The sequence below is a fragment of the Coenobita brevimanus genome, chromosome 84, assembly GCF_032717465.1.
Source record: "Coenobita brevimanus isolate Jiangsu-jjx chromosome 84, ASM3271746v2, whole genome shotgun sequence".
NCBI classification, from domain to species: domain Eukaryota; kingdom Metazoa; phylum Arthropoda; class Malacostraca; order Decapoda; family Coenobitidae; genus Coenobita; species Coenobita brevimanus.
The window spans coordinates 2,730,137-2,742,360 of NC_137037.1; the positions used below are offsets into that span (position 1 = coordinate 2,730,137).

General features: G+C 41.5%; 1 protein-coding gene across 1 annotated transcript in view; it reads left to right on the plus strand.

Moving 5' to 3' along the window:
* The first annotated feature begins 828 nt into the window (after positions 1-828).
* The window catches only part of LOC145410028 (uncharacterized), a 100,640-nt gene continuing 89,244 nt past the window's right edge, over positions 829-12,224 (plus strand). Inside the window, exon 1 of the mRNA XM_080280247.1 lies at positions 829-1,027. Within this exon, the coding sequence (XP_080136373.1) occupies positions 829-1,027 (199 nt within the window). The remainder of the gene's footprint in view (positions 1,028-12,224) is intronic.

Genomic DNA, 12,224 nt, shown 5'->3' on the forward strand with positions numbered 1-12,224 from the left:
CACAGGAAATGCCTCTTGTGTCCCATGCATAACCAACATTGTGGGATATGCAGGGGTAGTGTACCAACAGTTTCCGAGCCCCCTGCCTGATTTTCATAAACCATCGTCGTTTGTCATATTGTTTAGCACAACGTTGTAACGATACTTTTTTGTACAGTTGTACGTTATTTAAGCAGAGTACTCGTATGGTGATACTAAAATTATTTATGTAACACAAAAGAGGATGGCAAGGTGTAATAGGCAAAATAAATCGCTTAGGAGGTGTTAGGGAGCTCCCATAACCCACAAGAATACGGGCCTAAGATACTGAGGTGGCTGTCTACTTCTAAAAGCGCTTTCATTAACAGCATACCCATATGAGGCACTTCAAACATGTATTCGGTATGGACGGTTCGGTATTACTGCCCAAGTGATGGCATGTGACGGTGTGTAGAGCCCTGTGTTGCGCCTGGGAGGATTACTTGGGCTCAGGGAACGGATCTTGTGGCCTACATGCCTAGAGTCTGGGGTGCATGAAACCAAGCTTTCAAAAGAGACATTTGAGTAGTTGTCATCTGCATCTGAAAGTAAGAGTGCTGCCGTCTTCAAGCAAAAGGAAGAGGGTCTCAAGCGAGCACGCTCTGATCGTTCGGGACAGTTCAGACAACAATGGGTTATGTGCATCGTACATGGCATCACTGAGAATTGCACACACACAAAAAAAATCACATGGCAGAGAAGTCAATCGTCCCTTGATGTGAAGTAGTCCTCTGTATTACTGGATGTGATGCTGAGCAGGTCACATCAGTACCTCTCTCAGACTGCACTGCTCATAAACGAATATTAGATATGTCTGAAGATATGAAACAAGTGATTGCTGAAATAAAAAGGGCATCTTTAGGCATATTTGCAATCCAGCAGTATGAGTTGCCTGACGTGGCTGCTTGTGCCCAACTCCTTGTGTTTGTCCGATACAGGGAGAATTTCTTGTTCTGCCATGCTGTGGAGTCGAGTACAAGAGAAGACATTGCCCGTAAAGTCTCAAATGGTTAGAGGCTGAAGGACTTTCTTGGAATAATATATGTGTGTGCACAACTCACGGAACACCAACAATGCCTTGGCCGTAGATCAGGGTTTCGAGGAAGAGTGTATGAGGCGAATCCTGAAACAAGGTATCTTCATTGTATGCTTCATATTATAGATAAGCCCTGGCATCGAAAACCCCCACCAAACCTAAGAACTCGCGGTCGATTTTTTTTCCTTGCTACACACATGTAAAATTTTGTGATGATATCTTGGGCGGTTGCAAAGTTATTGAGCTAACACACACACACACACACACACACACACACACACACACACACACACACACACTGAAAACAATACCAGCTTCTCGGTTGCGACTGATAATAATGAAGGCAGAAGCAACTATAAAACTGCAAAAGGAACGATACCAGCGACACAAAACACCAAAATGCAGAGAGAGAGAGAGAGAGAGAGAGAGAGAGAGAGAGAATCATGTAATATATCGCATTTACTTATTTTCTTTGACCAAGATCCCTAACCTCTTTCGGGTTAGTTGATGGCCAGGTGCAGTCAGACTGAGGGATCGATTTGACTAGTAACCATGGAGACTCACTGCTACCTCATAACTAAGGCTCACAGAATTTCATGTAATCACGACATGGTATTTGAGTTAAGGGAGTGAGTCAGTTCCGTCAGGTATTAGCAAATTGACTAGTAACCAAGGAGACTCTTTCCTCTCACTAGTAACCAAGGAGACTCATTCCTATCTCTCTAGTAACCAAGGAGACTCATTCCCACCTGACTAGTAACCAAGGAGACTCATTCCCACCTGACTAGTAACCATGGAGACTCATTCCTACCTTACTAGTAACCAAGGAGACTCATTCCTACCTTACTAGTAACCAAGGAGACTCATCCCACCTTACTAGTAACCAAGGAGATTCATTCCTATCTTACTAGTAACCAAGGAGACTCATTCCTACCTTACTAGTAACCAAGGAGACTCATCCCACCTTACTAGTAACCAAGGAGACTCATTCTCACCTGACTAATAACCAAGGAGACTCATTACTACCTGACTAGTAACCAAGGAGACTCATTCCCACCTGACTAGTAACCATGGAGACTCATTCCTACCTTACTAGTAACCAAGGAGACTCATTCCCACCTGACTAGTAACCATGGAGACTCATTCCTACCTTACTAGTAACCAAGGAGACTCATCACTGTTCAAGTATAGACACGCTTTAACCTATAAATTTTAGGTTAGTTTTTTCTTTATTGTCAGTATTTATCAACTGTATCTGGATAACATGGGATTCTTCTTAACACCTTTTCCTAAGCGATTTAGTTTGCATGTCACACCTTATTGTCCTTAGGTTAATTAGACCTCTATTTTTCTCTCAATATTTAGTGACACCTGTCAGAAACATCCGCAGACCGTCTCCTAGGCAACGTGGGATTCCTCTTAACACCTTTTCCTTAGCGATTTAGTTTGCATATTACACCTTATTCCCTTTCACGATTTCCATCACTAACACATGAGCAAAAAGAGGTGCAATGGGTTGGACAAGTCGCTGAGAAAGAGGTGTTAGGTAATTTTCAAAGCCATTTATAATACTATCAAAGACGAAGATAGTGATTCGTTCGTCTTGGTGGACATATTCGCTTCCTAACACCTCCTCCTTAGCGACTCATTTTGCTTTAAAAAATCTCAGTAATCTCTAGTTTGTTATTTATGTTTCTTGTGTGTGTGTGTGTGTGTGTGTGTGTGTGTGTGTGTGTGTGTGTGTGTGTGTGTGTGTGTGTGTGTGTGTGTGTGTGTGTGTGTGTCTACGTAGTAAAGTGCAAGTGGATATAAATGTGCACTGTGCAAAATAAATCGCTCAGGAACCGGTGCAACGAAGCCACTACTTTCCACCTAGATTTCAGTACTTATTCTGCCTGTGCATGGTATGGCCGGAAAGTAAACACAGCGCCTTGCATTACCACTGACTCACAAAATCAACTGTCTTAATAAGTAAAAAAATAGATAGATAGATAGGTTGTAGGATAGATGAATTGATGGATGAATGGATAGATAGATAGACAGATAGATAGATAGTTAGGTAATATGAATGATGGATGGATGGATGGAAGGGTAGATAGATAGATAGGTAGGTAGTAAAATGGATGGATGGATGGATGGATGGATGGGTAGATAGATAGATAGGTAGGTAGTAAAATGGATGGACGGATGGATGGGTAGATAGATAGATAGGCAGGTGGTAAAATGGATGGATGGATGGATAGATGCATGGATAGATAGACAGAGGGATAGATGGTTGATTGGATAAATAGATAGATAGATAGATAGATAGATAGATAGACAAAATCAAGAAGGGGCAACACCCATACCCACCAACTGGTCTAAGGGCCAAAGATTTATCCTTTTCCTGTGACCATGACCTTCGACATAATACTCTCAAACTCAAATTACATCATTCTTGCCTGACCCTTAACCCTTCCACCAAGTTTGGTTAACGTCATTTTAAAACTGAGTTAACTTTACCCAGAGATTTTGCTGACATTCGATCTCTGCTTATTATGACAACCTTTGACTGATTATTCTCTAAATCAAACTGCTTTCTTCCTGTTTACACCTGAACTCTTCCTCAAAGTTTAATCTGTATTGAAGAGACTAAATTGACCATACCATGTGACTTTTACCTTTGATCCAGCGTCCTCGGAAACAATATTTCAAAGTCTTGGGTGATACTCAACTCTTCCACCAAGCTTGATCGAAGTCATATCAAAATTGCTTCAGTTATTTTGTTCACACACGGACGCATGAGTCAGACTTTGATTTTGTTCTGTGTCTTTGACTTTTGACTGATCTGACTCTCAACTCTTCCACCAAGTCTGGCCAAAATCGGATAACATATATTAGAATTATTTTATTCAGAGAGAGAGAGAGAGAGAGAGAGAGAGGCCTGTCAAACGTATAACACTCTCTCTAGCATCGCGAGCGCGGGTGTAATAAAATTCCATCATCGTAAAATGGTTTGCGTCCAGGCATCTCGGATCTTCATTTTGCCTTTTTTTTTTTTTTTAGCTTTTTCTGAAACGGACAACATTTTGCGGGATTCAGGCCTTTGGTTCTTCCTTTTTGGGTTCAAATATATAGTAGGTAGATTGGTGTTATGGTGATCATTAAGGTGATGATAATGATGATGATGATGATGATATGGAGGAGAAGGAGGAGGAAGGAGTTATATTGACGATGACAATGATAATGATATTGATGATGATGATGATGAATTACGTTGTTGATAATGATGGTGGTGGTGGTGGTGATGATGATGATGATGATGATGATGATAATGTTATATTTGTGGTTATGATGATGATGATGACGATGAGGAGGAGAAGGAGGAGGAGAAGGAAAAAGAGCTTTATTGACAATGATGATGATGATGATGATAACTATGATGATGATACTGAATTATATTGATAATAATGATGATGATGAGAAATACTGACGATGATAATGATGCCGATAAGAATGATGAATTAAAATAATGATGATATTGATGATGATGACTGCTTATATTGACAATGAAAATGATGATGTCACTGATGATGAATTATACTGAAGATGATGTTAGAAATAATAATAATGATGATGATGATGATGGTAATAATGATGATGACAGTGATGATGGATTACACTCCAGATGAGGTTAGAAATAATAATGATGATGATAATGATAATAATGATGATAATGATGACTTCACTTCTCACAACAGTACCCTCATGCAATCCAAACCCTTTTCGTGAGAACCGTGACATCTCAATCCCACTAAGCTGACACCGACCAAGAATCCAATCCCCTCTACACCCCATGAATGCGATTAGGAGGGAGGAGGGAGGGTCAGGGCCGCCTCTGCCAACAACGCGATCACCCACCCATTTTGGGATTTAATTTCAAGTGTAAATATTTATATCGAGGGGGACTTAGCTAGGCTCCTCTTGACCTGCCTGTTTTTCCCACACTTCCTCCCTGCCCCCCTCTCCCCCCAGACCCCCCCACCGCCGCCGTTAACAGTCCCGCTTCCTTTCGTTCACTCACTTTGAGGTTTTCACTTACCTTCGTTCGCCCGTGCATTCCTCTCCCCTTACATCTTTGCACTTCGTTATGCTTCACCTGGAAATAACCAGGGATTTTAACCAGCCTTTATTTCTTTGTTTATTTACTTCTCGGGGTGTAAGAGTGATTTATAGGAACCTTGATTTAACAGTTAATGCTGAGGACTTAAAAAAGTTGTTATTTCTGCGCCTTAGGATTCTTGCTAGCACTCTTTTCCGAAATATCGGTTAATATGTAGTCAAGTTCTTTGGATATAGCCTTGGATAATAATAATAATAATAATAATAATAATAATAATAACATACAAGTATCGAAGGTAGCTATACTTTGTTCACTCTAACGACGTAATATTGCCATCTCACCATCTTGAATGCTGAGTTATAACAGTAGATTACACTATAGTATGACGCTGGTCACGAATAAGTGCTAATAGAAAGGGTGAAGAGCCGTAGCATTACCTAATACAGTATTGAGCTACATGAAGTCAAGCAAACAAATGCTAGTCAGGAAGAAGTGCTAGGGAGTCGAAAGTCAAAGAAAACGCGAAAATGGGGCCAAACTGAACGAAAGACACTGACACACGAATCTGCTCGCCCTTATCCCCAACGCATCTCTTGTCCGCGGGAAATTAGGCGTGAAATAAGCCTTAGGACAGGGGGATATAAGAGCGAAAATGCGAGGCTAATTAATTCACTCGCTTTCGCCACCCCGATTTGTGGGTGATCGGAAGTGGTTTTACGCATATTGTTGGGCGTGTGGCGGTGTGGTGGTGGTGTGGTGGGACCATGGGAGAACTGGAACAAGAGCTGGGGGAGGGGAGGGAGGGGGTAGGAGAGGGGCAGGGAGGGGGAATGGGAGGGTTAGAAGGACAAGTGTGTGAGAAGGAGAGAAGCGTTGTAACTTCTGAGGGGGAGGGAGGGAGGGGGTGGTTTAAGGAGAGAGGGTGGGAGGGAGGGAGAGAGAGAGAGAGAGAGGGAGGGGTGAGATGAAGGGGAGGGAGGGAGAGAGACAAGTCTGCTATGAGAGGGGAGTGGTAACTTTTGAAGGCCACGGGAAACACTCCAGTGTTACCACACACACACATCAATGTCACCACACACACACACATCACGCTTGTTAGTGCTCAGCGTTTAAGAAATATTCTCTGACTAATGCAAAACAGATTTCATTCAGATTAATCGCCTGATCGCTTGGTATTGCTTACTTAGACAAAGCATTATAGATTCATAAAGCATGTACACGAAAAAAAAAAAAAAAAAAAAAAAAGTATCGGTGCACATTTGGCCCGAAACAATTTGACGCCACGGACGATGGACTCGAAATGTTTGATGAATGCCCACCATGTTGTCACAAATGGTACATGTTACAGACAGGTTTTGTATTACAATTTATGGCTGATATTGTTACTGGATGCATATTCAGATGATAATCAATTAATTTTCCAGGGACTACACAAGCTATATTGATCATTTCAGATATCATCGAACCACTCCTGCGCGATACTTGTTTTTATCGTGTGTACATTCTTGAAAATTCTGGCTAAGGCAGTGGTTTCCAATCTCTGGGTCGCGACCCCTAGGGGAGCACAAAGGGCTGCCTGGGGGGGGGGGCGCGAAGGCTTGATGAAGAGGGTAATTATATTTGAAAACTATGAATTATGATGGAATTCAGTAATTTCTAAATATGGAGAAAATATTTCAGATATGAATAAGAAATCTAGTTATCTGAATATATAAACAATTTCAAAGATTAAGAATCTATGATATTTATTGACATGTGCCAACTATGCCAGTAAAATACAGTATTTGAGGAAGGGGGGCGCAGGGAACGTGTCATTCAGTGAGGGGGGACGAGAATTAGGAAAGGTTGGAAACCACTGGGCTAAGGGAACGTGTAGTAAAGCTCTAAAGAAAAGCTTATGCGAAAAATCTGAAGTGGCAAATTAAGTAAAGCTCCCCCTCCCTCAAAAAAGAATAGTTATAATTAAAATGTCTAATATTTACATGTAGATTGGATGAGTACAAGTGCGGGAATCAGTAAATTACAAGACTAAGGAAAAAAGAAGTATTCATTACCTCCGCCAACGAAGGTGGAAGGAGGAGGTTGTGTGATCACCCGTGTCTGTCCATCATATGTCTCAAAAACTAATAGTTGAATTTCAATGAACATTTCTAGGAGGGTAGCCCACTAGTCAGGAAAAAGTTTATTAGGTTTTGAGGCGGATTCTGGCCCGGGCACAAATGCAGGATTTTTTTTTTTTTTTTTTTTTTGTTGTCCGCAAGAAATCTATAAAAGTAATTGATGGATTTCAGTTATATTTTGTGGATACATGCGTAATGGACTAAGGAAGAGTTGATTAAATTTTGGTGGTGGTCTGAGTTGTCTGGTCTAGGAGTTGGCGGAGGTATGCGCCCTTGGAGTGCTTTACACTTGTCTTGATGAAAACATTGTGAAGAATGAATACGAATGAAAGCTCCTGGGTTGTGGGATGTTGATTGTGTGTGTGTGTGTGTGTGTGTGATAACCATAAAATGCCAAACGTTAGAGCAATGGATAAAAGAGTGTTAAGGAATGTTTGTGGGTAACCTAAGTTGCACTGATGGAACCAAGAGACTGAAAGATGTGGTGGAGGGAAATCAGTTGATAAAATGGTGGAAGAAAGTGTGACTACATGACAGGATCGTATAGAAAGGACAGATATGATAGAGGGATGAAAAATGTATGTGAGGGAGCCTGAAAGTAGGAGGATAAGTGGGAAGCCAAGGAGAGAGTGGATGGATATGGTAACTGAGTGTGTGAGGAAATAAGGAGTGGAAGTTGAGGAAGGTAAAGCATTGACGAGGGGCGCCAATGAATAATACATGGCTAATAAATGTACTACGTAGATATAGGTTCATCTGAAATGTGAACCCGGTTATATATGTGCCACAGCATGAAGACGTGCCTTTCCAGCGCTTAAGTGGATCAGTGAAATGGAGATACGCTTGAGAGTGTTGTCGGAATGAGTGTATCCTGAAGGTGAAGATGAAGCGTAGGTATAAAGAAAGAAAACAGTGTAGATTGATTTACCCTTAGAATGGAAAATGTGTGACCCATTTCTGTAAGAACTCTTCTTGATAGTAATAACTCTTCCTGTGTCTTCTCTTTGTCTCTGAATTCCACCTCACTATGCTGGGATATGCGGCCTGAGCACGTGCCTGGCTCAGGGAGGATGAACACCTCTCCCCTGCATAGTCCTGGGTCACCATTGGGCAAGGTGTAGCATCCATTAGCCCGACCAAGAGGTAGTAGGTGGATGGTTACCATAGTTCAGAGAGGTACTACAACAAGAGTGACATGGGGCCAACGCACGGCAGCTGGCCTTCCACAACACTCGCAGGCGGGGAACTCAACCACTTTTCCCAAACAAAGTCAGGGCTGATACTACTCATACATATACACAGCTTATCCTCTTGGGGGCTCTGACTTCATGTTCCCTGCACCTCGTAGTGTGGATGGATTGTGTTCCGACTCTGACAAGGAGCTGTTTACCACCAAAAGGCAGCTGCTTGTTTGTGGTCGATGGGTTTGCTTGGCCAGATCAACAATAGCAGCAACAACAACACCCTCACAATATCTCTTGGGTGGTAACAGGGCTGAGATGATGAACGTACGATAGTCACGGCGCGCGACTCTGAGGTTATTATCGTGCTCTGGCAACCTACCCCTCAACAGTGCGTCTGATTTCGTGTATGATATGAGACGCATGTGATTCGTGTATAATATGTTCGTTTATAATAATATTCGTGTATAATATATTCGTGCATAATAATATGATTCGTGTATATGATATGAAGTCGGACGCACTTTTGAATAGTAGGTTGCTAGGGTACGATAATGACAACCTGAGTCGTGTGCCGCGACTATAGTAAATCCCTGCCATTGAAAGGCCTGATCTAAACACAGGTGCATGAGGGTTGGTTTTCTGACATAGGTCAAAATTTAAAGAACAGAAGGCGCTTCCACCTGCGTTCTAACACACCGGGAATATGGTATGTCCAGTGATTACTCTAGCAACCCCAAAGAAGTAGCTGTTGTCATGGAGTCCGTTTCTGTGTATGTACATCTTTACGTATGTGTGTATGTATGTGTATATGTATCATTTTTTATAATGTGAAGAGCCAAAGGCTTGAAACGCACAGAGATGTTCCCTAAAAAAAAAAAAAAAAAAAATCAAGACCCAATCGTTTCGAGATCCCTGGATATATTATATATGAGACTGGATGTCATAGGCAGAGGATTATACACACAGTTAGACAGTTCTAAATATGTCCTGTTGTTTACATGAATGACTGAGAGTATCGGTTAAATCTTGCATTACAGAACTATACAGAAAAGGCGTGAGAGTGAGCTGTCAGACGGGTGCTATGTCTCCGTCGTAATGAAGGAAGGATGCAGTTCAGAAGAGGGACCATTGAAATAACGATAGTAAACAGACAAAGCTGCAACTGTGCCGCAGATACATAGATAGAGAGACAAACAGACAGACAGACACAAAGACAGAGACAGACAGACAGACAGACAGACAGACACAAAGACAGAGACAGACAGACAGACACAAAGACAAACAGAGAGAGAGAGAGAGAGAGAGAGAGTCAGTAAGGAGAGGGCAGCTGATGAGACGAAAAGCCTTTCGGCCATATTCTTAAAAATAATTCCTTCCCTAAACTTTTCCTTCCTTTTGAAGGATTTTTCTTTCCCTTCGGTATGATTAAAGATTTCCTTGGAAGGGAAGGAAAATTGTTCAGGTTGGTAGCCCTGTTAATCTAAAATGACACATCCTGCTGATATTTGGTATGGTGGAGCGTTATATTTATAAACTAATACATCAAAACACGCATATATCGTGCTGGATAATGAAAGCACAATACATTTGAGATGCGAGAGGTCGCCACCACATCCATACTGTTGGTTTGTATTCAGCCATAAATGCTATTCTGGCCAACGCCGCAGCAGTGTTAACTCCTCAAGACAATATTTTGATAATGAATTATATTCGAGGAATATTATTATGCTTAATGTTGTTATTAGTAAGTATAAGAATCACTTGTTAACGTCCGTCTCGTGTACTCGCATGGCGGCGCTCTTGTTTTTTTCCAGCTGGAAGACATGAGCCGAACCACACGTGTGACCTTGACGGCAGATTTTCCTTTTTCGGGCAAATTAACAACAAAATGTTTTTGAAAAGAATCCTCGTGTGACCCTGGCCATAATGTATAAGATTTGTCAGTGTCAGATCATTTAAGACTGGATGAATATCGAAGGTAGTGCGTCGTCTGCTCTGTTTATGCCAGGCTAATTATCTCAGCCGACATGGGTAACACTTTTAAAGAGACACAAATAGCGCTTAAACATTAGTACAGCGTTGTAAACTGCATCAATAAAATTATACAGTATCTTTCGTCAACATTTTAAATATATGTATGACAATGAATCACAAAAGAAAGCACAAAACTTATGAAGGAATTTTTGAAGAGAAGGATCAAGGAATTCCTTCAAGTTCCAATAATTTCTGCTGCCCAGAGGAAAAATCTTTCCCTTCGAGCGGCTCGGGAAGGGAAGGAATTTTTTAAGAATACCAATTCAGCTAAAGATTTCCTTCCCATGCCTCTACAAGGGAAGGAAATGTTTAAGAATACGGCCGTTTGACTCCACCTTTAGAAGAGCTGTGTGGGGAACCCCTCTAGACGTGAGTTTTACTTCATATAGGGACAAATAAACCCCCTAAAGTCAACATCTGTGCAGGGATAAGGAAGGCACGGAGTCGGCTTAGCACACCTAATCTCTTCGAAGCAGATTTTTCAAGATAGACAATGTGATTTTTCCATGATAGGTTCCGAGAGAATGACCCCTTAAGTATACGGGGAAATGATACAAGATTAAGCTGTGTATTGCTATGTTAAAGGATACGCCTGAGGAAGATTTTGTGGGGTCGAAAGATGTGGGACCTGAACTTTCTATGCATTAAATCAACAACGTTTCTTTTATCCCAGTAAGAAATATAAGCCAAGTCAGACATTAGGTGTGCCATAGTCTCATCCCTTGTTTGATGAAGGAACTGCTGAGATGGACGCTGAGGGAGCCGAATGGAGAGGTGAAGGGTGGAATCATCAGCGTATGAGTGGGTAGGGTTGGATGTACAGCTAAGGTCATTGATGAACAAAAGAGTTGATGATAGGACAGAGCCGTGAGAAGCACCACAGATGATAGCTGTAGGAGAAGAACAGTGGCCGTCTACAACAGCGGCTATAGAACGACCAGAAAGGAAGCTGTAGATGAAGGCACAGAGAGAAGGATAGAGACTGTAAGAGGGCAGTTTGGATATTAAAGATTTATACCAGACTCGATCAAAAGCCTTTGAGATGCCAGGCGCAATAGCAAACTTTCGCCAAAGTCCCGAAAGGAGGATGACCAGGAGTCTGAAAGGTAGGAGAGAAGATCGCTAGTGGAGCGTCCCTGGCGGAACTCATCCTGGCGATCGGAAAGAAGACTATGATAGAAAAAGTGCTTTATTTATTAATTTTCATATATATATATATATATATATATATATATATATATATATATATATATATATATATATATATATCTAGATATATATACATACTGTTAAGAATAGCAAAATATCTCATGAATACCTGATCCAATTTACATCAAAATTGGCACATAGGCACATAATCTTCGTGTGCGTCTGGGAAGATGTCATTCGACTTTGATGTAGATCGAATGAAGGTCTGTATCAGTTTGAGCGCGACGTTTCTGTGTTCACTGCCCACTTTTGATGTATTTATACTGTTGTTGTGGCCGGATATGCCTTTGAATGAGCCACGTCGATCAGAGGACATACAGTAAATTCTCATCTCAATTCACTTAGGATTAGGAGTGACTTTTGAAACCTGAATGATCAGAAAGGTGACTCAGCAACACCCATCTTGATACAGCATTAACGTGCCTCCCCCTCCCCCCCCACCCTCACTCACCATCATCGTGAATTCATCCCAGTGACCTTCCTGAATGGACCTGAAGTTTCATGAATGGATTATGAAGTTG